The sequence below is a fragment of the Henningerozyma blattae genome, chromosome 7, assembly GCF_000315915.1.
Source record: "Henningerozyma blattae CBS 6284 chromosome 7, complete genome".
Classification (NCBI taxonomy): domain Eukaryota; kingdom Fungi; phylum Ascomycota; class Saccharomycetes; order Saccharomycetales; family Saccharomycetaceae; genus Henningerozyma; species Henningerozyma blattae.
This window is the reverse complement of record NC_020191.1, coordinates 490,674-518,307: the sequence shown is the minus strand read 5'-3', so window position 1 is coordinate 518,307 and position 27,634 is coordinate 490,674. Positions and strand designations below refer to the sequence as shown.

The 27,634-nt window shown below is 36.6% G+C and overlaps 10 protein-coding genes across 10 annotated transcripts; 6 read left to right on the top strand and 4 right to left on the bottom strand.

The window, feature by feature from the left end:
* Window positions 1-240: 240 nt before the first annotated feature.
* On the bottom strand, window positions 241-1,494 carry TBLA0G01960 (MADS-box domain-containing protein; the record flags this gene model as incomplete). Its single annotated transcript, XM_004181609.1, has 1 exon — window positions 241-1,494. One exon carries the CDS (start codon window positions 1,492-1,494, stop codon window positions 241-243), a length of 1,254 nt encoding a protein of 417 aa, XP_004181657.1.
* Window positions 1,495-5,552: 4,058 nt separating this feature from the next.
* Window positions 5,553-6,155, bottom strand: TBLA0G01950 (uncharacterized protein; the record flags this gene model as incomplete). The annotated part of the gene is made up of 1 exon (XM_004181608.1): window positions 5,553-6,155. One exon carries the CDS (start codon window positions 6,153-6,155, stop codon window positions 5,553-5,555), a length of 603 nt encoding a protein of 200 aa, XP_004181656.1.
* A 1,211-nt stretch (window positions 6,156-7,366) lies between these two features.
* Window positions 7,367-8,305, top strand: SUB1 (chromatin-binding transcription coactivator SUB1; the record flags this gene model as incomplete). The annotated part of the gene is made up of 1 exon (XM_004181607.1): window positions 7,367-8,305. One exon carries the CDS (start codon window positions 7,367-7,369, stop codon window positions 8,303-8,305), a length of 939 nt encoding a protein of 312 aa, XP_004181655.1.
* Window positions 8,306-9,241: 936 nt separating this feature from the next.
* Window positions 9,242-12,976, top strand: MNR2 (putative Mg(2+) transporter MNR2; the record flags this gene model as incomplete). The annotated part of the gene is made up of 1 exon (XM_004181606.1): window positions 9,242-12,976. The coding sequence occupies one exon, from the start codon at window positions 9,242-9,244 to the stop codon at window positions 12,974-12,976; it is 3,735 nt and encodes a 1,244-aa protein (XP_004181654.1).
* A 977-nt stretch (window positions 12,977-13,953) lies between these two features.
* TBLA0G01920 (C2H2-type zinc finger protein) lies at window positions 13,954-15,525 on the top strand (the record flags this gene model as incomplete). The annotated part of the gene is made up of 1 exon (XM_004181605.1): window positions 13,954-15,525. The coding sequence occupies one exon, from the start codon at window positions 13,954-13,956 to the stop codon at window positions 15,523-15,525; it is 1,572 nt and encodes a 523-aa protein (XP_004181653.1).
* Window positions 15,526-15,711: 186 nt separating this feature from the next.
* On the top strand, window positions 15,712-17,757 carry ELM1 (serine/threonine protein kinase ELM1; the record flags this gene model as incomplete). Its single annotated transcript, XM_004181604.1, has 1 exon — window positions 15,712-17,757. One exon carries the CDS (start codon window positions 15,712-15,714, stop codon window positions 17,755-17,757), a length of 2,046 nt encoding a protein of 681 aa, XP_004181652.1.
* A 119-nt stretch (window positions 17,758-17,876) lies between these two features.
* On the top strand, window positions 17,877-18,572 carry CSE4 (centromeric DNA-binding histone H3-like protein CSE4; the record flags this gene model as incomplete). Its single annotated transcript, XM_004181603.1, has 1 exon — window positions 17,877-18,572. The coding sequence occupies one exon, from the start codon at window positions 17,877-17,879 to the stop codon at window positions 18,570-18,572; it is 696 nt and encodes a 231-aa protein (XP_004181651.1).
* A 64-nt stretch (window positions 18,573-18,636) lies between these two features.
* TBLA0G01880 (BAR and SH3 domain-containing protein) lies at window positions 18,637-20,592 on the bottom strand (the record flags this gene model as incomplete). The annotated part of the gene is made up of 1 exon (XM_004181602.1): window positions 18,637-20,592. The coding sequence occupies one exon, from the start codon at window positions 20,590-20,592 to the stop codon at window positions 18,637-18,639; it is 1,956 nt and encodes a 651-aa protein (XP_004181650.1).
* Window positions 20,593-21,475: 883 nt separating this feature from the next.
* Window positions 21,476-24,982, top strand: TBLA0G01870 (uncharacterized protein; the record flags this gene model as incomplete). Its single annotated transcript, XM_004181601.1, has 1 exon — window positions 21,476-24,982. The coding sequence occupies one exon, from the start codon at window positions 21,476-21,478 to the stop codon at window positions 24,980-24,982; it is 3,507 nt and encodes a 1,168-aa protein (XP_004181649.1).
* A 1,166-nt stretch (window positions 24,983-26,148) lies between these two features.
* Window positions 26,149-27,474, bottom strand: TBLA0G01860 (Frag1/DRAM/Sfk1 family protein; the record flags this gene model as incomplete). Its single annotated transcript, XM_004181600.1, has 1 exon — window positions 26,149-27,474. One exon carries the CDS (start codon window positions 27,472-27,474, stop codon window positions 26,149-26,151), a length of 1,326 nt encoding a protein of 441 aa, XP_004181648.1.
* Window positions 27,475-27,634: the final 160 nt, after the last annotated feature.

Genomic DNA, 27,634 nt, shown 5'->3' with positions numbered 1-27,634 from the left:
ATATATATATATATATATATATATATAAAATAATAGTAATAGAAATAAGAAAAATAGTAATAGTAATAAATTCACACTCAATGGATAAGTTCGGCGATAGAATAATATTTTATCATAAAAAGCATTTAAAATTAAAAAAGATAAAGTAGAAACAATCAAATTAAACACAAATCAAAAAAAAAAAAATTTAAAACAAAGTTAATCTAAATGAAACCATTTTTTTTTTTGCTTTATGGCTACTTAATATTGACCTTGTTGAGATTCTTGGAAATACTGTTGATAAACAGCATTTTGATCTGAACTTAAGTATTGATTGGCTAAGTTTTGGAAGTTTTGTTGTTGATTTGGATTACCCTGCATCTCAGGATGGCCTTGCATCATTTGTTGATGAGATTGTTGTTGAGCTTGAGCTTGTTGGGCTTGTGCGTGTTGTGCTTGAGCTTGTTGTTGAGCATGTAATTGTTCATTAGTCATCATACCACCAATAGGTTGTTGTGGTTGTTGTTGTTGCTGTGGTTGTTGTTGCATTGGATTACCTTGTTGTTGAGCCATATGCTGTTGCATGGCGGCACCATTCTGTAATGGTATCAGATGTGGATTACCTTGAGCGTTTTGAACTTGAACGTTTTGATTATGGTTAGGTATTATTCCAACCATTTGGTTTTGATCCATTGGTTTTTGTAATTCTTGCTTTATACCATTATCCGCAGTCTTTTGTAATTGATTTTGTAAATGTTCACCTACAGAGGTTGGTATTTGGCCTTGTTGACCTTGTTGACCTTGTTGAGGGTTCATACCCATGGCAGGATGTTGCATTTGCTGTTGTTGCGGTTGCTGTTGTTGTTGCTGTTGTTGTTGAAGAGTGGCCAATTGTTGTTGTTGAGTCATTCCGTTTGTTATTTGACCCATTTGAGCTTGTTCATTAGCTTGGATGACATTCTGTTGTTCACCGTCATTATTATTATTACCATCATCGTCATCATCATCATCTGGAGCATTTAAACAAGCTTGAATTAAATTTCTACCTTCTTGTTGTGTAACAATTGGTTCGAATTTTGGAGTGGAAAAAGTGTAGACCAACCCAGTTTCTGAAACGACCAATAATAAGACTTGAGTACCTGTTAGTACAGATAACTCAAAAGCCTTTTTCATGATACCATGTTTTCTCTTGGAGAATGTGACATGACGTCTTGTTTTATTTTCAATGAATTTAATTTCTATTTTTCTTCTTTCTTTAGGACCATCAGTAGCAGAACCTGAACCTGGGGTATCGACTGAGTTCCCTGCAGTGGAGTTCCCTGCAGTTGCTACGACATCTTGATTTCCTGGAGTATTTACAGAATCACTTGTTGGATCTGTGACAGCGGAGTTTGAATTGGTAATTGTGGAACTGACTTGGTTATCGGTGGAGTCAGTGGTTACCGAGTTTGCGTTGTGCGGAGAAGTAGCAGAGAGTTGCTGGTTAGCATCTGTAGTATCATCAATATCAGACATTGTAAGTATATAATAATAGTAAAAAGAGAAGAGTTAGTATATGGTAAATAGAAGTGTTTATTACAGGAAAAAAAATTCTTCTTTCTAAATTTTTTTTATTTTTTTTTCAATTTAGCAACGAAAGTAGATATGATGTATACCCTTTTTGAAGCACTCTAATACAGTAAACAGTAGTTTTTTTAAGGTTTTTTTTAGTTTATATTTTTATGTTATTTTTTTTTCTTTCAGTATGAATCTAGAAATTCCAAATTCAATATTATCAATCAGATGAAGATAGAGAAAGAAAGAGCCTTTGAGTAATGGATAAAGAAATAAGCAATAAAAAGGGAATTCTTTTTTATTTTATTACTTCAATAGGCGTTTAAAGTCACTTAAAGAAAAAAAAATTCAAAGGTACTATTTGATAGAGTAGAGAGAATCAATAGCAGCAATAATAGCAATATAATTAATAGTTTATAGCCCTAAAATATCAGGGTGAGAGTTAGTAGCTATAACGAGTTAGTAGTAGTATAAAGTAAGTATTGAATACCGAATAGGATCGTTTATCTTTTAGTGTAAAATGCTTTAAAAAGAATCAAAAACAATCAATCAGAGAAAATGATAATAATAATCAATAAATCGTAGTACTTTATTAGATGAGATTATGAATATAGTAAAGTTATTGAAAAAGTCAAAAGAGTTAACCAACTAGTAAAAGAATAGTAGTGGGAAAAAATCGAGTCGTTCACCAAATTTGTTAAATATCCTTAGGAACTTACTCTTTACGTCGCTTACAAAGGTTTTAACCTAGAAGATTATAAAAGTATTTGACGATGATAATTACTGTGTTTTCTTGTACTGCTTCTGGCTAGAGTTTCCTGATCTGTCTTGGAAGAACAAGGATTGAGGAGAAAAGAAGTTGAGGTATCGTAGTATTGGTATTGAATATTCAAGATAGGATTAAAGACCAATTCTTTGACAAGTGGGAAAATTAAGAGTGAAAGAAAGAAACAACGAAAACTGGGAAAAAAAGGCGTTTTCGATTATCGCTGTTGTTGTCGTTGTTGTTTGGTGAAAATTTTCACAATCCTTGTTTATTTTGCCACGAAAGGTCGTTTGGGGCGATAATCACAATGTCTAAATTGGCTTGGTTTTGCTGTTTTAGTGGTGTGAGAACTCGGGAAATGTCCGGAAATGTCCCCAAATTGTTCATGCTATTTGACTAAAAATGCGGTCACGTGCAGCCGGGTAACCCCTCAGTTTTGATGTAATCGTGTATTTACCAAATAGGAAACATACTATACCAGAAAAAGAAAAGTGCAAATGACGGACATTGGAGAATGTCGACAGGGCTATGTAAAGTCGGATCTAGGGTTTATGCGAGAGTTATAGGGTTTACTGGTTCACAGGTTCTGCCGTGCCGTTTTGGGGGCACATGCGTCGATCATATCTGAAGAGTTTCCTGATGCAGTGCAGTCAGGGCCCGAAAGGGGTTTAACGTTTAGTGTGAGTGTGTCTGTGGTGCCTTCCGCACACTTTTCTTTTTTTAGATCCTGCTGGATCTCGGACAGATTCAGAAGCGGATTGCTGCAGCCGCGAAATAAGCAAAATAAGCAAAATAAGCAGTAGCTGGCCTGGGCAGGTGCCTGACCTAATCGAGATCGTGTTTACCAGATCGGACAATTGCCTCAGAGACCCGGAATGTGCACGGCGGTTTCCTAATTTCGCGGTTTCCTGAATTGGATGTGCGTAAGATGACAGAGACTTCCATATGTGGTATTAACCCCAAGCATTGAATTACTCATTCTGTAGTATGTTTGACTAATGTATGGATATATGAAAGATCGTTTCTTTTTGGACAGGATATAATGCGAAAAGACGGGTTTGCCTCATTCTAATGTGGTATTATATCTGTAGCAAATAATATTCTCTTGATAATAGATAGAGATGGAAATACCTTATGAATACATTTGTCCAAGAAGTAAATGTAAGCTCAATGGAGTAGGACACACGAAATGATGACCATGTTAAATTAGTTGTGCTATATTAGTCGTAAGGAGATAGATTAGTCTTGTCTTTTGACTGGATGTTTAACGTATATAAAACATTAGCTATTCTTTTTTATTATTATTATTATTATTATTATTTTTCGAAATGTTTTCCGAATGTGTTATAGGTTTTCACAGATCCTTGAGTGGCGATATTCTAACATGTCTTAAGACAAGTTGTATCAGATGACATCACCCGCTCGACTGTTATTTCAAGTAGTGCTTGTATTTAGGAAACCTCCAGCTTTACCCCGCACGGTATAGAGTATAGGCATATCTTGAAACAGCCGGCAGAGGAAAGTTAAAGTTTTAGGAACTTTTGACCTACGTGTTTTATTTTTGTTTATGTTTATACCTCTGTGAATTAGCTGAGGATATAGAGTTGTACAAAACTATATATATGTGTGTGTGAGTGTGGGTATGATGCAGTCCAGATTCGTCTCAAAGCGCCACGCCTTAGCCGGTCACGTGCATGTGAGAAATTCTCGGAAATATTACATACATGAGACATCTATGGATCGAACGTGAGATGTTTCTTATTGGAGTCACGTAATAATAGTTTATGTATGATAGAAGAGATCATCAAGTACGAGTGATTAGACTCGTAACATTAAGCACGTGCACGGTTTCCCTTATTTCCAGGCTTGTCTTCACGTTTATGGCACTTTATTTTCTTAATCAACTAATTTTTTCATAAATTAATAACCCTCTCTATGAGGCCTCTTATATTCTTATTTCCCCATATTATTTTTTTAAGGGTTGTTACCATTCTACACGGCACTTTATTTAAATCCCGCAGTGATAATGCCCTTTGTTTAGTTGATTGGTTGTTATCTTCCAATCTGGAATTTTCGGGTCTAATGAAATAAAAAGAAAAAATACCAAGCGAACAAGTAAACCGCAATAAATTATTAATAATAACGCTTGCATTGTTTTATTGTTATATAGGATCATCAGGGGATGGAGAAATAGGCACATTACCCCCAGATATGGGTTTTTCTTTTACCATTGTGCTACTTAGATATCACCACCTTACACCACCTTACACCACCTTACACCACCTTACACCACCCGGCTTCCTTTGTGTGGTAAGGAATTGGTAGTGGGTTTAGAAAATAAAGCAAATTGACACCTTATGATACAATCATATATATTTATGTGTATAAATGATGTTTCCTGTATTAATGGTCAGCTCCATTGTGGAAATGACACAATGCGAAAGTTATGCATTGAAGGGTAATGCCCCATGTCTTTGTATCAGTTTTTACGTTTATTTACATTTAATTGGTATTGAGTCTTTATTAGTTTTATCAACTGATACACTTGCGGTGATATAACCGTTAAATCTAGAGGTAGGTTTTTTTGGTTTCAATCTTGATTACGTTGCAAATTACTTGAAGAAATACGTATATATATAAACCCCTCATATTATTCTTGTAGCAATCTTCTTTCCCTCTTTCCTTAGGATAAATATCCAAACTAAACAACCTTTAAAGAAAGATTGCAATTCATATCTCTCTCACACGCTCTCACACTCTCCCCTTAAAATGTATAACAGATTAATCAACCGTGCCATTATCAGAAATTTCCATTCCACTATAATAAAAAGAGCGCCAGCTTCAAGAGCAGTAAAATCAAAAGATCCTAACACTTTTGTCACTACTATCTCTGTTGTTGGGTTCCTTGGTGCATTTGCAGCCTTTGTTGCTTATAGAAACAATGACAAAAATAGTACTATAAAACGTATCTATCAACATCAAATGAACCCTGCTGGTGAACACCGTGTTTAAGGAACATTTTCCACACATACTATTTATTTATTTATTTATATTTCAACTATAACTTAACATATATTTACGTTTCTAATCCTTTACCTACTCATTCTTAAATAATTTTTGAATCAATATTTATTAACAAAACTTAAAAAAAATATAGTTCCTTTTCTATTTTTTAATTTTTTTAATTAAAAAAATAGAGCTTCTAATACAAATTCTACTCACGTAATATATATATAAACTTATACATCAACGCCTATTCATTCTTCTTTTGTGAAGGAGAAGTAGCAGAAGGTTTATTAATTTCATTATCATAATGAGATTCTACATTCCCCACTTGTTTTTTCAACCCTTGTAATGTGATTTCCTTTAATCTCAATTGTTCTTTCAAATCCAAGATTTCTTGGGAATCCTTTTCACCTTTGGGATCTGTCTTGCCTGGTTTTTTATTTTCATTAATTAAAGATTGATATTTAACTAATTTTTTATTAATTGTCATAATGGTAGCAATACAAACACCAAAGAATAAGATGAACCCTGAAATATAAGTGTTTCTTTGATGATAAGCTCTTGAAGCTAAGACTTCAATTGGTGTGATTTCAGGTGGGGCATGAGCAAAATTTTCATTCTCATATTCTTCATATAAATCACCACCAGTGTGTCTCTTTTGATGATGATGTAAAACGACAGTGTATTGAGATCTTCTGAAAGAGTCTACAAATAACATCCCGATGATAGCACTAGACATGGCCACAACTGTCTTGACAGTAGAATTGGCAAATATCTTGTAATAGACATTACAAATCTTTTGACGGATTCTGAAAGGTAAGGGTAATACAAGGAAAAAGAGTATCCCCATTTCAATGGTTAACAGAACAAATAATAAAACAAAGTATAACGTCATGGTTTGTTGTGATGATCTGGTTTGATTCCTGGTTGCTTTATCCTTCACTTAAAACAATCAAGTTTTTTCTATATATAATAACTATAAACGTTTATCAATAACATTCTTTACCAACCTTCCTTAGTATTATTGGCTAGCGGAATTTGTTCATCGACATTTTTTACTTGACAAACCTCTTGGGATATGTGTCTGAAAAAAAATACCCTCTGTACTACAAACGGCATTGATCACAGTCGACGAGCCCCGCGGAAATAAGCACCGAGGGAACCTACATGGTAGCGTCTGGCCGTACATTTTTGTTCAAATTTCAAATTTCAAATTTCAAATTTCAATTTTTCATTTTTCATTTTTCATTTTTGTAATTTCCTCAATTTTTTCACTTAATTTTTTCTTTCATCAATGATTTGTAATTTGTAATATGAAATTTCAAATTGAAACTAGAATTGAAATATGAAACTTTCGATTCTTTCATTCTGGGTTGAGCTTGTTCTGAGTTTGGGTTTTATCCTTGGAAAGTCTAGGTGTGCACCTGTGTAAACGTAACCAACTATGAAGGGCTCGAGCCAATGACCGAGATGGTTGCAATTTACCACTTGTAATTTACCACTCCAACAATACAAACTAAGCACGTAGGTTAACCTCTTCAGGGTTAATTTGTAAAACCTGATAGACCTAGTAAAACCTATCAATTTTGTTCCAGCTCAAACACTCTCACACAATATTACACTGTCTTATCTTATGCAATGGATGGCTACTCTCTTTTACACGGGACATTTCTTCTTTGATTTGATTTGATTTGAGTTTTGATTTAGAGTGAGGATTCGATTGGAATAGTGGGATCAAGGTTTTTTTTCTCCTCCTCTTCTTCTTCTTCTTCTTCCTCTTCATACATTATAATATATTCTCTTTATTTTAATTAAATTAATTAATTTACATTCGTTTTGTTTACGAAAAATTATTTTTTTTTACTTTAATTTCCATAGTGATATAACAAAGTTTTGTAACATAATCTGATCTTTTTATCTCTTTAAAATTCTTTACTTTTTTTTAAACTTTTTTTTTGGGTACACTTCTACAGATTACACATCGTAACTAAATAAAACTGGTTCCCCTCACATATACCTCTGATACCGTATATCTTTTGTTCAAACACTCTCTTCTCATCCATGTCATATTACAATAGATATAGAAATAAGAAAAGAGGTGGTGATTCCAACAATTCCTCTGCCTCTCGTAATGCTGGTGCCTCTCATACATCCAATCAATCTAATATGAGCCAGTTGTCTCAAGGTGGGTTAGGTGCACCAGATGCCATTTTTGATTTAGGTAAGAACAAAAGAGTCACTGTTAGACAATTCCGTAATATGAATTTGATTGATATTAGAGAATATTATATGGATTCTTCCACTGGTGAAATGAGACCTGGGAAGAAGGGGATTTCATTGACTGAAGATTTATACGATGAATTGTTGAAACATAGATTGAATATTGATGAAGCATTGAGAAGATTGGGGTCCAAAAGACCAAGAACAAGAACCATAGTGTTGAACCATGATGATGACGATGACGACCATACCGCTACTTTTAATAATGAGAAGGAGAATAAAGAACCCAAGGATGGTTCCAAGAGAATAAGAGACTCAGATGACAAAGACGACGTGGAGATCAATAAAAAATCAAAAAGAGAATCATCAAACAAGAAGCAAGTGGCTCCACCGACTTTGACAAACTCAGAAGAGAAAAAACAAAATCTGGAACGTGAAGCTAATGCAACGTTATTCTTACCTGTTTTATCCAAACCTTCAAGCTCCACACCAACTCCTCCAGCTTCTGTTTTAAACCCAGTACCACCACCAGTGACCGCTACAAACGCCATAGGATCTGCTGATAGCACCAGTATCAAGACTGAAATGACTCCAGAAGTAGGTTTATCCAATACAAACTATAATCCTATAACTAATACAGTTACGACTTCTCAGCCAGCGTCTTCAACAGCTGCTAATAATACTAATGCACATGATGATAATTCAAGTGACGAAGAATTTGCAAAGCATTTAGAAGCAGAAATGAATAGAGCAGATGATGATATCAGCGAAGAGGAATAGAAGTTTGAACTTCTAAACAATTTCACATTTCACACACTTCTCTTCCCCTCTGCCCCATCTAATATCTAGCATTTATCCTCTCATTTATACACTCTACAATCTGCACCATTCTGCCTTATCACTACATCAAGATTTGTTCCCATTCTTTCCTAATTTTATAGTATATTATAATAATGTTCTACATACGTATTATACCCTCTCTCATAATCCGTTATATATATATTTATATACAAGTATATATTGACTATAAAACGAAAACACCACGTGCCCATATTTTGCCGCCAACTCATCCTTAATTTACCCTGACCATGCCACGTGGACAGGCCCCTTGTATTTTTATTTTTCAAAATTTCATTATACTTAGTGTCAAGAATGTTGGCTCGAATTTTCTTGTAGTTCGAAAAAAAAAAAAAAAGGCAGAAAATTCATATATGGACATGGAAAAATTCTACCATACATTTATTGAGTAGTCGTCCGTTTCCGGTCACTACGCACGTTTCTCTGCTACTCACAGGGATGGCGCAGCAGTAATGGGATGGAAACCATGTTCTTATTCGGTCTACTATTAAGTTAAGATAACTTACTAGTAACTGTTGAAAATATTATACAATATCAACAATCAATAACAATAGTAATAATGGTAAATATAAGATATTGAAATAAAGGGTTCACGAACATTTCTGTAGTTATTATAGTCTTCATATATACATACACACACACACACAGATACAAATAGACACAGACATATACAATAATACAAATATTCAAAACTTAGATATATTTATATATTTTTCAAGATTTACTGCAATAACTTGACGTATGATATTTAAAACCGGACTTTAATAAATTCAAATTATACAAGGTTTTATATATTATTATTATTATTATTATTATTATTATTATTATTATCATCTTTAAATTCACCCTTATGCAAAAATGAGTAGAGATCTAAATCCAAAGGAGACAGAGACTCCTTTACTTTCAAGAACAGACATTACCACTATTAATAATACTACGGCTAACGATAATATCAACATTGATAATGTAGAAAGTTCCAATACACAGTCGTCAGTATATAAATTACCACATAATTCATCTGAACAAGCACTTGAAACTTCAGAGTCAAATACGACTAATCCAGATCCACACAAAAATTTCATAGAAATTGATAAGAAACAAGATCATCCTCATCAACATAAAGAATTTCATGATGTTAATTTCAATTTGAAAAATCATGATGCTCCATTAAATGATTTTGATCAAGTGGATTCATTGGGTATATTACATGATATATCTAATTCATTTGATACCAATCCAGATAATTTGATAAATTCCACTACTCAAACAAGTTGTTCCCAAGAACAACGTGGTAGAAGTACTATTCAAGCTCATCCTCACCATACCACAATTCATTCAAGTATTGATCAATCGTTAAATAGTCATGAAAATTCAGCGTTATTCGACCATAGACCTTCTGCAATGAAAACTTCACCCATCATCAGTTCCGGACGTAGATCTAGAAGCATGTCTACAAACACTAAAAATACTATTAACCCTAATACTACTATTAATGATATTACTTTGGGGAATGAAAGAATGGATATTTCGAAGAAAAATGGGAAAAGTAATAATTTCTTATTTAGAAGACAAAGTGCTAGTAATCCATTAAAAGTAAAACATCATGCTACTTTCAATTTCATCCCTACAACTGCCACTACAAATATTAATCCATCTACTTTTAATAATCAAATCAAGAGAAGACAAACATTTGCAGGGAAAGAAGATGTTGTCATTGATGTGGATGCGTTGATGCAAAGTGTTGCTGGTGGTGATTCTAAAAATAAATGTAAATTAAAACATACAAATAATAGTAGCAATTCAATTTTAAACCCTAATGCCACAACTGCTGTACACGATAAGAATAGCTTAAAGAATAATAGCTCAGATTCTCATTCCAATACATCACAGATTACTACAGAAGAAGATTATAATTCCCAACCTTCTTCAAGAGGTTCATCCCAAAACTCTTCATTAGATGATGTTTGTTTATTTTTAGAAGATGGGAGTAGTATTGGTGTTAAGATTTGGCCTGATTGTCAAATCCTGGAAGAGTTTTCTAAAGAGGAGACTGATAAATTAAGAAAACAAGCTGCTTTAGAAGCTGAAGAATTCCATTTCCAATTTGATAGTTTTGATGATGTGGAGAATGAAACGATGAATGAGATGGATATATTGATGGAAAACACTAATAAGAATACCATTGCCAATTCTAATTTAAATGAATCGAATAATGAATTAGTTGGTAGTAGTAGTCGTAGTAGAAATGATAGTAGAGGGGGTGGACCAGGGGGCATGGGGTACAATCAAATGAATGAAGAAGGTATAATGTTTTCCCACCCTATAGTTTCCAACATCGAGGTTCCTGAATTGGGTAATCAACGTGTTAACGAAACTGAGATGCTGACACCAGGTAGAATTAGACCCAAGAAACTTTCACCTTGGCATTTGAAAAGATTATCTACATATGGTAGTATTAGTGATCCCGATAGATTAAGAAGTTTGAAATATATGGAAAAGGAGACGAAATTAAATAAAAATTTTAAAAATATGAATGAGATTCGTGATAATTTTTTGGTTGGTGGTAGAGGAGGAGGTCAAAGTGGTCATAATATCCAATATCCACCACATATCATTTCTAATAACCCAGAACATTTCAGATTCACGTATTTCCGCCCAGATTTGGAACAAACGGTCCATTCACCTACAATTTCTGGATTATTACAAAGCGATCAAAAATTCGAAGATTTATTTGTGGCTCAACAATATACTTTAGTGGATAGTATTACGAATGCAGTGAATAATAATCTCAACCCAGTATCATCACGTAATACTGTGACCTCTCCTAATGCATCTAATGCAATGGGTAATCGTACCCGTCGGAGTTTACTCCCATCTCAATCTCAAAATAATCTTTATCATTTAAATACCAACAATAATAATAATATAAGTGGCCATACTACTACTACTACTACTACTAATAATAATAATAATAATAATAATGCATCCCGTATATCTAACACTACTACAACTACCAATATCAATGATATTATTGTAAATGATTCAAATATAAATCATGGTAGTATTGATGAGATAGAAATTGAACCATTTTGGTTGGATGTATTGAATCCTACCGAAGAAGAGATGAAAGTTATAAGTAAAGCGTTTGGGATCCATCCTTTAACCACAGAAGATATTTTCTTGGGGGAAGCTCATGAAAAAGTTGAAGTTTTTAAAGATTATTATTTTGTTTGTTTCAGATCATTTGATATTGTTGCTGAGAGAAGAATTAGACACAAGAAAAATCACAAACATATGGATGAGTCTAATGATGGAACCAGTGTTCGTAGCACTAACGGAGGTGGTAACAAAAAGAGTTGGAGATCATTATTTGGGTTTAGAAGAAGAAGATCTTCCACCACTTACAAGACTAGCAAGAGTAACCGTAGTAGCAATGGTAGTGCTCATGGCACAAGTAATAGTAGTTTTGATGATGATGAAGAGGCACGTACCAGATATAAACGTAAGAGTGGAGTAAGACACAAGCCAAGACAAGGTGAATTAGAACCATTGAATGTTTACATCATTGTATTTAAAACAGGGATCCTGACGTTCCATTTCGCCACCACACCACATCCAATCAATGTAAGACGTAGAACAAGATTATTAAAGGATTATTTGACTGTGACTGCTGATTGGGTATCCTATGCCATTATTGATGATATTACAGATTCGTTTGCCCCCATGATTGAAGCGATTGAAGATGAAGTTTATGATATTGAAGAAGCCATTTTGAAGATGCATCATGGGTATGATAGTGAGGACAGTGATGATAGTGACGATGATGATGATGATGATGGGAGTGATGAAAGTGGTGAAAGTGGTAGTGATGATAATGTTTCTGACACGGGTCCTGATAATCGGATGTTACGAGAACGTAGTATTCAAAGCCGTCGTCGTAGTCTTTGGGGTAAAAAGAGCAAGACCAGTGGAAGACAAAGGCGGGACAATGGTAGTGACGGTTACGACGACAATAGTATGGATGATAGTTTCACCCAATCGAGTTCCATCAGCAGAAGCCGTAGTACCAATAGCCATCGTAGTAGTGTGAATGTAGGCCACATGATGGGGTGGAAGAAAAAAGGTGATATGCTACGTCGTATTGGTGAATGTCGTAAAAGAGTAATGAGTGTGATGAGATTGCTATCACCCAAGGCCGATGTGATTAAAGGATTGGGCAAGAGACAAGGAAGTGAACAAATCGATATGTATTTAAGTGATATTCAAGATCATATAATCACGATGGTCTCATCATTATCGCATTATGAAAAATTATTGTCCCGTAGTCATTCGAATTATTTGGCTCAATTAAATATCGATATGACAAGAGTCAATAACGACATGAATGACGTGTTGGGTAAGATTACTATCCTAGGTACTGTGGTATTACCGATGAATGTGATTACAGGTCTTTGGGGTATGAATGTTATTGTTCCGGGCCAACCGGGATACGAAGAAGGATCGATCTATTGGTTTTTGGGCATTGTCGTGTCGTTGTTGTTATTGGCATGGTGGGCAGTTCTCTACACTCGGCGTCGGTTTGGTTCCTTCTGAGATGTTTTTGCTTGAATCTGGTGTATGTGTATGCATACTTGTTATAGATTTGGGGTTGGGTTTGGGTTTGGGTTTTAGATTTAGATTTAGATTTAGATTAGGATTTAGATTAGGATTTAGATTAGGATTAAAATTTAGACTGTATGCAAATGTATTGTGTGTGTGTGTGTGTGTGGGTGGCACGGGTGTACGGATGCTGACTCCTGCGGGTGCACGGGCCAAGGGTACGGGCGGTCACACGTGGGGTAGGGGTGCACGTGCGGGTGAGATGCACGGATGCACCCTAAAACGAATCGTCGCCGGGTAACCGTGACTCCGAGAGTTTCCGGACCAGCCGAAGGTTTCCGAAGGTTTCCGAAGGCACACGAGCCGCGGAACAGCCGATAGGGGAAAAAAAGGCTTACTGCGAGATTTAGTCTGTGGCGGGTTTCGGTTTTTTTCTGGGCTTCGTGCGGGTCTCGATCCCCCGCCGCGCCCCGCCACATTCGCTTGTAGGGGCTGGCTCAGCCAATGGCCCCCACGCTACCAAGTGTTGTACGGTGAATTCACTGCAGGTTACCTGTTTGGTGAGTTCTGAGTGGAAATTCCCTTGTAGTTGGAATTCAAAGCCAATTATGAATACGAAGAAAACCAAAAAAAAAAAAAAAAAAAAAAAATAACACACTACACACAGACACACACCTGGTGTCAATTAATTTCGTGATTTCCCTACGACTAAATAATGGGTTACCGGATTTGTATATTTATAGTTCGTTTAAACGTACCTATAACCTTTACAGGTGATGTATTAAAAAAAATAAAAGAATAAAATAAAATACACATATTAATACTCTATTGAAATTTAAAGCCTAGAAAAAAAAAAAAAAAGTAAAATAAAACATATTACGTACTGCGAATTTAGATAGGTTGCATTTTATATAAGCTTAGTCTTCATATAAGCTTAGTCTTTATATATACCATCTCAACAATATATCCCAATGGATTCGACGTCTATAGAGAATTCCATGACTTCACCAAACGAACCTAGTATAAGCAACAACGACCTATCGTTCCACACACAACGTCGAGATTCCCGCCAAGAGAATACCCATACCGCCATGCATTCATTCAGTTCCACGATGTTGAAAGACAACTTGTTTGATAACCAATTCACCATCATTACTAATGATTTATCGCCGACAACACCCATCAATAATCACCCTCATGATACGGAACACGATGCATTGATTGATGATGATAGAGACGAATATAACGAGTATTTGTACTTGTTGAAGAATTTGAACCAACCGTTGGCGTTGGAACCGTTTGAAGAGAGCAGTGGGATGCAAAACGACGAGTTTCCTTTGAACCTTTTAGATTTGGATACCCACAAGAGAGGCGGCGATGATATAGAGGAACAGGCCATAGAAGAAGAAGAGGGCTTGGGGGGAGTAGGGACTGTGGACCAATTTGTTTCACCCATCACATCATACAACAGGCGGTTTAGTGAGGTTGTTTATGCCAACACCTCGGAACTCTTCAACACTGCATCTATGGATTTGTTTTCCAATAATTTCCACGATACGCCCAACGTGATACCCAATTCCATGTTCAAGAACTACAATTTCAGTATGGCAAGCTCGTCCAAGCGTAGGGACCATAACCATCACAAACATTCTGCATCTACGTCATATATAGAAATGGTGAATAGCCACACTCCGATGCTTGGAGCGATGATTTCACCTACCTCCCCAGTGTCGTCACCTTCGACCACACCCACTCCGACAAACAAGTTTATTAATCCGTCATTGATGTTATCTGAGAATGCGTCGCATGCTGCGAAATTGGCCACGAATGGGAGTGTGGAAGATCCTTGCAAGGCGCTCGATGCTGGTGCTACGCCGACAACGAGTCTCAGTATCAAGCCCAATTTCCTCACTCCAATTACAACAAGTGGTGGTGGTGGTGGTGGTGGTGGTGGTGCTGCCGCCGCCGCTGCCGCTGCCGCTGCCATCAGCACTAATACCACTACTACTACAAACAACAAGACCGGCAGCATGGGGATTGGGATGTCGATGTTTAATATCAATAACGATACAATCTCACCCAATCGGATCCGTAAGAAATCGTCATCTTCACCTTGCACAACCCCTTCTTCTACAACAAGCAGTGTAACTAATATGAATTTGAACGTGACGTCGACCAATCTAACTTCGCTTTCGTTTGCCAAGAATAAACCAATCATGAATGCGATCCCGACGATAACCACACATCCAACAACGTTATCTAAGAAGGCGCGTCGGAAATCTGCGTCGGTGACGCATATGACTATCAATAACAGCACGAGTACAAGCAATACGAATGGTACGAGCTTGAATGAAGAGGTGAAGCCGTTCAAATGTGGTCAATGTGAGAAGGCGTTTCGTAGATCAGAACATTTGAAAAGACATGTGAGGTCTGTGCATTCTTCGGAAAGACCGTTTCCTTGCACGTTTTGTGACAAGAGGTTTTCAAGATCGGATAATCTGTCGCAACATTTAAAGACACATAAGAAACATGGTGATTTCTAGAGGGTCGTGGGAAGTGACGTGGTGGGAGTGCGAACACGAGTGCGAGTGCGAGTGCGAGTGCGAACGCGAGTGCGAACGCGAAAGAGAATGATGATAAATTATATAAAAAAAATAAATAAATAAACGCATATAAAGCGTATACACATTTGTATAGACTTGGCAATATAGCCATCTGCAAGAGGGGCGATGAAGTACCCGACGTTGTTAAACACACAAGGGTTTCTAGGAGAATGCCACACGCCGACGAGTTCTAGCTCGACGACCAACTCGTCATCATCGGTATTGAAATACCGAGTCAATTATAATGGATTGATACAAGAAACGTTAGACCTGTATCCCGATGGAGGCATTGGCGACATAGTCAACGAGTTGTACAAGTACGAAGAAAATCAACAAGACGGGAAGTTGATGATTAACGGGTATTGTATTATTAAATCGATTGGAAGTGGACAATTCGGTAAAGTTTACAAGGCGAAACGCGACGGACAACAGTTGACCAAATACGATTGTAAATATGTTGCAATCAAGAATATTTCCAAAAGACCCTACACTCAACAATATTCCATGAATCAAGTGATGAGACAGATCAATAAATGGAAAAGTCATGGCATCCATGGCCATATCGGAGCAGACGAAGCCATCATGGTGATGAACTTGGAAAAATGCAAGGGGGAGATATTCTTGATGCGTCTTTTACGAGGGAACCGATATGTGGTTAATATCTTGGAAGTGATTGATTCAACTGACTTTAAGAATATATTGATAGTCAGTGAATATTGTAATTTAGGAGAATTACAATGGAAACGCGAGGCGACAGCCGAGAGCGAAAATGAGGGGAAGCAGAATGACACGAGAATGCTACCACAATGGACCCGATTTATGAAAAGACGAGGCAGCCGCAAGGAAGGAGAAGAAGCCACGTGCTCGATGTTCTACTCGCACGTGTTTAGCGATTTGGTCCATGGATTGGCGTATTTGAAAATGAAAGGATGTGTCCATAGAGATATCAAGCCGTCGAATGTGCTGTTGGATTCTCGTAGTGGGAATTGCAAATTATCGGATTTCGGGTGTAGTGTGGTAACTCCGGCGGTGCTGGAATCCCGTCTCCGGGTGAATTCGGGCACTGAAATCGGGGCGCTTTTTGCCGCCGAGGTCCGGCGGATAGTGGGGACACCCGCGTTTATAGCGCCTGAGTTGTGTTATGATCATGTCCAAGGCTATGAAGAGGCGAATGACGGTGAGGCAGAGGAGGAGGGGGAGATGGATGCGTACAAGTTGGATGTGTGGTCTACCGGTGTTACGATGTATTGTCTGTTGTACAACAGACTGCCGTTTATGGGAGAGAACGAGTTTGAAACGTACGAGAAAATTGTGCGAGAACCGTTAAAGTACGGCGAACGAAGGGACAATGGAGAGTTGAATGAGTTGCTTGTGAGACGTATTCTTGTCAAGAAGCCGTGTGAAAGGGCAGGTGTTGAAGAACTTGTTGAATGGGTGAAGGCTCGGGAACAGTATGAGCTGGGTGGTGGTGGTGCACAGGAAGCCGAGCCGCCCAGACCCGTGCACCACGCCCACTTTGACAAAAGAGCATCGTCCAGTCCAGATGGCCGTGGAGGAGATGCACCTCGATACCACGACCCCGTCTCACAATGGAGTTCAGCGGCTATTCGCAAACTCCGGAAGCTGACGATTGTCAAGAAGAAAGGGCCGGTGAAAGGGCCGGTGAAAGCGCCCGTGAAAGCGCCCGTGAAACCCACTACCCAGGCCACGCCAAAACCGTCACGCCCGCCATCACGCCAGCCTTCTTCGCAAACCGCCCTGCCAAACTCGCCGCCGCCTCCGCCGGAGTCAGCGCTGTCCCCGCCGGAGTCAATTGTCTTGTCTCGCATTTCGTCTCGCATCTCGTCTCGCATCTCGTCCCGTCTTTCGTCTCACAGCTCGTTACTATCCCGATCATCGGATGAGCCAGTACAAGTACTGGACTTTCTTGACCACACGTGTCCAGCCACAGAGATCGCCCCGGAGATCCCCCCGGAGATCGCCCCGGAATGCCCCACACACAGTGTGGAGACTCCTCCGCAGTCTTCTGGGCGCCCCTCGTTGCCCCCTCTGCCCGCTCCACCCGCGGAACCACTGCCGCAAACATTACAACCATCACTCGACACGATGGCAAACATCCACGAATATCTTCGGTATTCGGAACAATCGCCATCGCCATCGCCATCGCCATAACACCACCGCGCGAGGCGACGCGTCTCGCGTCGCCCCTGCCTCGATCATATATTAAATAAAAAACAACAAAACAACATTACACAGGAGAAATTTCAACACATGACAAACAACTCCAAGCAATGTCGCAACGCACCATCAGCAATATAAACAGACTTAACGATGAACAGACTCTTTTGAACCAAAGAGCTGCCCAGTTCTTACAACGTAACATCCAAGGGAGAAGACTGTTCCAACGATACAAGGAAACCAAACGGTTCGAGAACTCAAACTCAAACCCAAACTCAAACCCAAACTCAAACTCAAACCCATACCCATACCCAAACCCAAACACACATAGAGGCGACGATTCCAACGACAACGGTGATTCTAATGATGATTCAGACCAAGAATATATTACTCCAGCCACCACCAAGACTAAACTGAAACCAATACCCAATGCCACATACAGTCCTCCTCATCGTTCACGATTACAAGAGTTAAGAGCCATTGCCAAGACTCGGAAAAATGTAAGGAAAATCTTCACCCCGTCACAATTGGCAGAATATGAAATCAAGAAATACCAACGTTCCACGGAACTACTGATGTCGAAAATCCCGTTTGCCCGATTAGTCAAGGAAGTCACAGACGAGTTCACTCTAGACGAACAACAGTTCCGTTGGCAATCCATGGCCATTCTCGCATTGCAAGAGGCCAGTGAAGCATATCTGGTGGGTCTACTAGACCACACCAACTTGTTGGCACTGCATGCAAGACGTATTACCATAATGAAAAAAGATATGCAATTGGCAAGAAGAATTAGAGGTCAATTTATTTAATGTTTATATGTTTTGTAATGTTACAGTCGCGCTTGCAATCGTGCTTGCAATCGCGCTTGCACTATTATATAGAGTCTTTGATAATCTCAATGAAATTATAAGGAATTAATCCATACCGTCTACCAGGATCGATTTTCTCATTGCCATAGACTTCCCCTTTGTACCATTCGTCATTCACAATCTCGGTGATTAACAAATGATCGTTTTCATCAAAACTGGCCAACGAAGCTGACTCAGTGTTGAAAAGTGGGAATAAAGCCTTGGCTAATTTTATCACTTTTTCCCCATTGGAAGCCATCTGCGGGAAATCCCCTCCCGCAGAAACCTCCCTGGCAGGTCTTTCCCTAGGGATCGGCTCACTCCGATTCATCGAATATTCCACCCGTTGCACACTGCTGCGCCTCGTTTCTGCAGATCTTTCCTTGCTGTTCTCCGATTGTGTCAGACGGTCACTCCGGTTATCGTTGTTATCCAGATCGCGTCCCATCAAAGATTTACGTTTCCTATTATGAGAATTCCACGATCGAGCAAATCTTTGTGATTCGTCAATATTACTCACAAGAGAACTCACAGAAGTCGCCATAGAATCCACACTTTGACGTTTCTTGATTGATTCTTGGAAATCACTGGGCACGGACGACTCTGAAGTTGAGGAGAAGGTTTTCAAATGATCAAACGAATTGGGGAGGGTCAGCTGCTGTGTTTCCATGGGGAAAGGCAGTTGGGGATGTTTTGCCACCGGGGATTTACGTGTCGAGGGAGGTATATAAGGGTGAAGGTTTTCTGGAGGATCAATCATGTTTGTCGAGACTTGGCGGGAAGAAGTTTTGGGGCTTTGGGCGTGCTGGCTTTGGGCGCGCTGGCTTTCGGCGCTTATACTTTCGGCGCTTATACTTTCGGCGCTTATACTTTCGGCGCTTATACTTTCCACACGCTTACTTTCCACACGCTTACCTTCCACACGCTTACTTTCCACACGCTTACCTTCCACACGCTTACTTCCCACACGTTTACTTCCCACACGCTTACTTCCCACACGCTTACTTCCCACACTCTCAACTCGCTCCTCTCGCTCTATATCTCCATGCAATTGTAATTGACTAGATAACTTGCGGATATTCGCCATATGCGAACTATTCATCTCCATAGATCTCGACTCCTCAGTGCCCCGACTAAAACTTCGTTGCGAATTCTTCTCCATCAACCTCCCAGTACCAAATTGCGTAGAAAACTTCACTATATCATCCATCGCCTCAAAACTATCGATCTTCTTGATCATTTGATTCAAATTAATCATCTCATTCTTATTACTCTCTTTCAATATCTTACAATAACTCATCAACTTACTTCTCAACAACTCTATCCTCGTACTTTCCAAATCTTGCAACATTCCCGCTATCTTCGACCAATTCTTATACCAGTTCTTCTTCGAAGCCTTGCACTCCAATTTCAACGTATTCAATTGATTTTGTATCTCAGTCACATTGGAATTCCATTTATTCAATTTCCTTTGCAAATACTCATTATCATTCGTTTGATTACTAATCCCCACATTGATCTCTTTCACATGCAGTTGCGCCTCCAGCAATTTCCCCTGCAAGTCTTTATACCCTTGCAACGTGTATTGATTATCATTCTGACTCTTTTCAATCAACCCTGTATACATCGTATATTTGCCATTCAACTTATTCAAAATAGAATTCATCTCATTATAAATGATCGAATAGAAAAACTCGCTCTGTTTCGAATGATATTGTGCATTTTTAAATTCAAGGTTTTGTAAACAATTGATCGTTTCATTTAAATGTCCAAAATCACTCGTCTCCACCAAATTTTTCGATAGATTCTCATTGATAGCTCCCAACCTCCTCGAATAATCCTTTTCCAATTCACTCTTTTGCTTGAAAAAATTCACAATCGTCTGGCACGTTTGTAACCCATTCGCAAGATGAGATAACAACACTTCTACTCCCTTGTCGTTTTTCTCCCAAAAACATTGTTCATAATTATACAACAGCATTTTTCTTTGATTTTGCCTTACTACTCTGCAGATTGGAGAATTTATCAATTACAACTCTCAAATGGCTATTCAAATATTACTTTTTTTTTTTTTTTTCTACCGTTTCCCTCTCTCACCTTTCTAAATCTCTTGACAGATTACAAACCTCATAAATCCATCTCTTAATTGCTTATTACCATTCTAGTCTTTTTGTTTGTTTACTTTTTACCCTTTCCAGTTTTTAGAAAAATTTCGCTTAACTCAGGGAAAAGAAAGAAAAAAGAAAAAAAAAAACATTAAACCATACATGGTGCACGGATGCAAATCACCCCGCATTCTTTAGGGTTACTCCCGTCGTGCCCAGACCAGGCGCCTCCCCAGACCTAGGGCTGCGATTCCCCTCCTGGAACACCCCCTCTTTCGGCATTTTCCCTTTTAAGATGAGTCGTGAATTCTATTGAACCTGTTGGGTAAAACAAATTTCAATCTATTATAGTTCAATGGGGAATTGTAATTATCATGAAAAAAAAAAAACAACTACTACTACTACTACTACAATATACAATTTTGAAATTTGAAATTTGAAATTTGAAATTTTAAAACAAATTTTGCAAAGGGGCTATCCCTAACTAATCTACGCGTTTGTATACTATTGTCGGGTTGTCGTGTGCGTGCTGTTTAAATTATCCTATCCCATCCCATCCCATCCCACCCCATATAACAAAGGGAGAATAACCATTCTCCATACGCTATTACAATTTGCTCTTCTTTTTTCATTTTGAATTCTAATTTTCATTTTTTTTTTTTAACTTTCATTATCTAATTCATCCTCACGTATCTCTTTGTCTTTTTACTTTTTTTTTTTTTNTTTTTTTTTGAACTTCAATATATCAACCATCCTCAAATGTCTTCTTCCTCCTCTACATCAAAGAACTATTCTTTGGTTTCACAAAAAAATAATAATAACAACACTAAAGACATTACACCTCCCACAATGAAAACTAAAAAAAAATTATCCGTATATCAAGAATCTGGCGAACCTCTAAGTGCAGAAGCCCTATACAGAGCTAAATTGAAAACCGGTGCCTTCCAATCCCCCACTTCAAAATTAAGTAAAGGTCTATCAAACCCTAAATTGGCTTCAGATGTGGCTGCTCAAAAAGCCCACAAAGATCATATTGCACCACCGCAATCAAATGTAGATACCTACAAGAAATTACTTGGTGGTAGTGGTAATGGCAGTGCCACCGATTCTTCAAACTTTGTAGATTCTATCCCCAAAAGAATGAGAAGACCCTCTTCATCTTCTGCTGCAGCTACAAAGGCCTATTCTGCCTCCTCCATTGAAGATGACTTGGAATATAATTATTCATCTTTTGTCGGATCTCCATCTTTAACTGCTACCCCATTGAAATCTACTCCCAATGGATCCCTATTCACAAGTGTGACTAGTTCTACTTCCAATACAATCACTTCTCCTTCTCCAACAACTTTAAGAACAAAACCAAAAGTTATAGACCCACAAACTTTAAAAGCTTTATCTGATAATTTGGATGTAACTACTGATTCAACTTCAAGTTCGAAAAAAGATCAAACTTATTCAATTAAATCAAATGGTACCATTATAAAGGGGAAACTTAAATCGAAAATCAATTCCAAGACAAATTCTTTTTCAAATAAAGAATCCTCTCAATCCAATTCTTTAATTAGTAACGCTTCTACAATTAACAATAAAACAAAGGCAAAACAGAAAAAAAATTCGAAATTTAAAAAATCTGATGATTTGAAAAATGTCAATTTAACTCCAATTGATATGACGAAATTATTTAAAGGTGCTGAAAAATCTGCTGAAACAAGACTGAATTCAAGACTTCAACCTGAGAGGAAAGAATTCGAATACGGGTTACTTACAAATACCACTAGATATGAGTTTTATCATAATTTACCAACAGCTTTAGGTAGTGAAAACCCAGGTGCAAACGATGAAAAAAAACCTGTGTCAAGATCAAGGTCACAAAGTATTGCCAAATCCAGATCACAAAGTATTGCAAGGTCAGGTTCTCAAAGCATTGCAAGATCCAGATCCCAAAGCATTGCCACAATGGAAAGTTTTAGTAGTTTTAATAATATTCAATCTCCTCTTGCCCCTCCACCTCCTCCCACTGCCTCTTCCTCTAAAATGGATCACGATGTTACAAGCCCAAGAGCAACTTCAAGAACACCTTCTAGGTCAAATTCGAGAAGTGCATCAATCATAATGTCAAGATCAAATTCCAAATCAAATTCCATGATTTCTTCTTTAAAGACAAAACAAAATACCACTACCACCACTACTAAAGAAAAAAATCCACATCATAAGGATAAGCATGCTCATCGTGCTGCTTATGCTGTTAGAAATTATAGTTCTATGACTGATTATGAAAAGACTCAACTTGATTTCGAAAAAGAAAGAGATGAATATTTAAAACATGTAACATCAAAAGGTGTGATTACTGCAGCTCAATCAAATGTAGATGAAAAATTAAGAAACTTGGATCAAAATTTATCAAATACCTTTGGTCAAGGGAAACGTGGTGTCAATCTATTTGGAAATGAAAAATATAATCAAGCTGCTATAACAAAGGCTCAAGAAATTTTTAATAAACAAATTAATGATCCAAATAGAAATAAAATCGATATGGGATCTGGTTTATTTTTATCCCAAGAAGAAATCGATGATATTGCAGCCAAGATGTTATCTCCTGTTTTGGATGAAGTTTCCTCTAGAGCAGAACAACAACGTAAAAATGATTTAGATATTCATCAAAGAGCTGAAAAAAATTCAAATGGATTTTTAGACTTTAAGAATTTACAAATTTTAAAAGATACAAATGATAAAAAAGTTTTAGATGAAACTACTTTAAAACATAAACAAGAATTTACCAATACTAAAAATAAAGAAACTTCTAAATTTAATAAATTGGTTGAAACAAAGGAAAAGGCATTATCAGCTAAACAAAATGATTTAAATTTGACAAAGAAAAAATTCAAAGACACTAAAGATGCTTGTAAATTAAAAATGGATAATCATAAAAAACGGTTAGCTAAAAAATTCGCCAATGTTAAAAAGACTGAAGAAGAAAATCTGGCTTCATTACAAAAGGAACAAGATATAATGATTGTTAATATAAAGACTCAATTAGAAATTGCTGAGAAAAAGCAAAAAGATTTGAATCTCAAGAAAAATGAAATCATTTCAAAGCAAAATGTAATTAAAGAATCTGTGGACAAAAGTAAAAAATCGATCGAAGATTTTGATCAACAAATTCATTCTTTAACTGTCGAATTGATTCAAATTACAAATGAAACAAATACTAGCACCTCAAATAATGAAAATATTGATGAAGAATTATTAGATAAACAAGAAATAATTGAAGATAAATTATCAATGATAAAGGCCAAGAAAGCTCAGTCTAAAGCTTCTTTGGCTTTGCAGATTGCACAATTGAAACAATTACAAACTGATTCATTTGCTAATTCTAGAAATATTCAAATCAATAATACTGAATTAAATTTCAAAAGAGAACAATTACATTCTATTAGAGATATTCAAAATGAAATTGATATTTATAGTACTGAGGATGATGGTGATGATGATATCATGCTTGATGCAACAAGTACAAGAACTAGAGCCATGGAAGCCGGTGAAGTATATGAAAAGAAAAAATCTCAATATGCTAAAACAAGATTAGAAACACCACTTCCAATTCCAGCCACGAATGCTAACGATAATGATCTTGATATTGTTAGTGATTTAATTCCCCCCTCCATAACTGATGAAAGCGATATTGCTAATAATATTTATTATAGTGATCATCCATCTGCTGAAGAATCAGGTATGAGAAAGAAAACAGCATCTCATCCAACTTTGTACGACCAAGATGATGATGATGATGAACCCGTTAGTGACTTTGATGAATGTGAGCTTAATACTCATGAGACTCAAAAACGTAGTTGGGCTTCTAGATTTTTATTATCATCTGGTGAAAGTAAAGCTACGACTAATGATGATAAAAATCTTTTAGCTGGCGAAGAAGGTGATAATGAGGGTGGCATTGAAAATAATTCTCCAACGAAATCTAAGAGTGTAACAAATACCGCTAATGATGAACTTCCCGCAGATACAGAGGAACCATGCGAGGGGAAAGATAATGATGTAACTGCGGATCAATTTAGTGGCTTTTCTCAAGGTACTTTACCTGATGTTAATAATGAGAACGTTGAAGATGAGGATGATCCTGACAATGTAGACGCAATAGCGCTTAATAATATTATTTCTCAAGCCAAGACAGCCTCAAATTTGGTTGGTGCATCCACAGTTGAAGCTGAAGCAATGGGAAGAGATAATAGTTATTTCAAAGAAGTTTTCTAATCATTTTATGCCATTTTTTTATTATACTATAACTACTATCTACTGTAACAACATAAGACTTATTTTATTTCGCCTCCCTCCCATTTTTTTATTCTTTATTTTACCTTTTATCCTTCTTTTTTATTATCAAATTATTATATTCTTTTTTTTTATTTTTTATATATTTTATATATTTCGATGTAATAAATATTTTTATTAGACCATTTGCGAATCATACACATAATAATAACCATTTGAATAATATCAAGATTATTTCACAGTAAGGGTGATCTTCTTCTTTTATGTTTGTATGAAAGTTTAGAAGTATAATCTATATAAATATAAAACGTAAAAATTATGAAAATAAAAATAAAATCGAAATAGAGAGAAAAAAAAAAGTAGTAATAGATTTAAATGAAGTTCAAACTTCACGTAAAAAAAAGACAAGTTCAAATGATTAAACTATTGTATGCTAATATTGGTTGGGAGGAAATAAAAAAAATTCATAGAAGTGTGTTTAATAATTGGATTAGTTATCATTCAATTAAGAAATGTTTAAATTAATGAAAAAAACGAAAAAAAGTACAAATGTCAAAAAAAACAACAAATAAACTGAATATTGGAGATGCCTACTATTAGTTAAATAATTATAAGTGAGACAATTTCAGAAAATCATGATGAGGAGCAAAATAAAAATAAAAATAAAAATAAAGGAAAATTAAATTAAATTGAAAACGCAGAAGAGATACCACCGTAAATCTTATAAATGATCGGCAGATTTCATTAAGATGAGACATTAATATTTTGTATGCATAAATTATTAAAATTAATTAATAGCACCAGGGCACATGGTGATACCTTTTAAGGGTAATAAATAAGAGAAACCGAAGGTAATAAGGAAAGCCGAGAGCACGTGGGGGCGTGATGAAAATGAAATCATAATACTAATAACTGAAATAATAATAGTGGGTAAAAAAAAAAGGTTCAAAAGCTTAATGTATGCTATCTGATAGAGTAGTTTTTCTTTGGGAAAGTTATGATATGAATATAATATACTAAAGGGTTAGTTTATTAAAAACTAAAAGTTGCAAGGGCAAACCAATAAAAAGGAAATGGGAATAGAAGAAACAAAGACATGACAACATAAAAATATATAAGAACCATAATCATTAAAAGGTTTCATTCATTTATGGTTCTGGAGTCATGGCAATTGGTGCATTAAATGTCGACTCAACTTCAAAGCTTGATTGATCATCTAAATCAGATCTGGTTGCGACCATCAGTAGAGAGGATCTTCCCTTTTTATGATTATTCTCTACACCTGCAGCTTTATCATATTTATAGTAGCCTGCAAAGGATTGAGATTGGATTTGATGGAAGTAACGTGAAGTTTTATATCTTCCTCCCAAATAGAAATCTACAGAAACAATCATAAAGAATACACCTAACCAGAAACCTAAACACCATTCAAACCCAGCCTTAATTGAATCATTTGGAATAGCACCAAAACAAATGGAACAAAGGATGGCCACTACTAACCAAATAGTCTTTAGGATGGCACTAATGGTAAATTTATTCCAAATGTAACCTTCCCAACGATACCATGGGATGGAATTGATATGAATATGAGGTGGTAAATCAGCTAAAGGATGAATTAATGCATAATGTCTGCCCATAACGAAATACTCAGCAATTGTACAAACAATGGAGAAATACATGAAGAATAAAAAGAAATAAACCATCGTAATATGAGCTCTATGGAACTTCACAGTTGAGAAAATTGAGCACATGAATAAACACAACTCACCAATTAAACCAAGAACCCAAGCAGCCCAAATCAAATTTCTTTCATCTCTAGTATACCAAGGAGGCATTAAGAATTTTGATGATAATAATGCATGAGTATAATTATTTTTAATTGTTCCAATAGGTTGATCTGAAGTTGGAACTTGTTCATCATCTCTTTCACTTGCATCATCGTCGAATGGGTTTTCTAAATCATCATTAATGCTGAGGTTGTTGGAGTTAGCAGAATAAATTTCTAAATCCGACAAATTGTTGTTTGGATTTAAATGAAGGTTACTATTGGTATTATTACTATCAGAAAAAATATCATTATGAACACTAAGGTGTCTTCTCACAGGCTGGGCGTTTGGATGAGTGATAGGATGATCTCTATCTACTATGGGACTATCATCGCCTGTTAACTTTTTCAATAATTTCTTTCTTTGAAATGGCCAATGGCCTGATCTTTGATAGTACTCACAAGCAACAGTGATACAATAGCCAGCACCTTGCCAGAAGGAACAGACAATAAATAAGGGATGTAAATTGGCTGCACCGATATCAGAAATAAAAACAATTGATTGTGGATGATCCATAAACCAGTAACGTGGACGACCTTGATATGTCCATACACCCAACATGGTTATCAACATGATATACCAGGGCAAAAATGAGATTATAGGTACTAAAAAATAGTAGTTTGCAGGTGCGGGTATATTAAATGCCATACCTTTTGATTTATTAAAATATTTTATTTATAGAAAATGATCACGATGAATGTGTGTGTGAATGTGGAGTGAGAATGTTGAAGCGAAACGGTACAGCCTTTTTTTCGTGGGGAGAATACTTTTATATCGAAAGAACGTCTGAAGGGTGATAATAATTGTC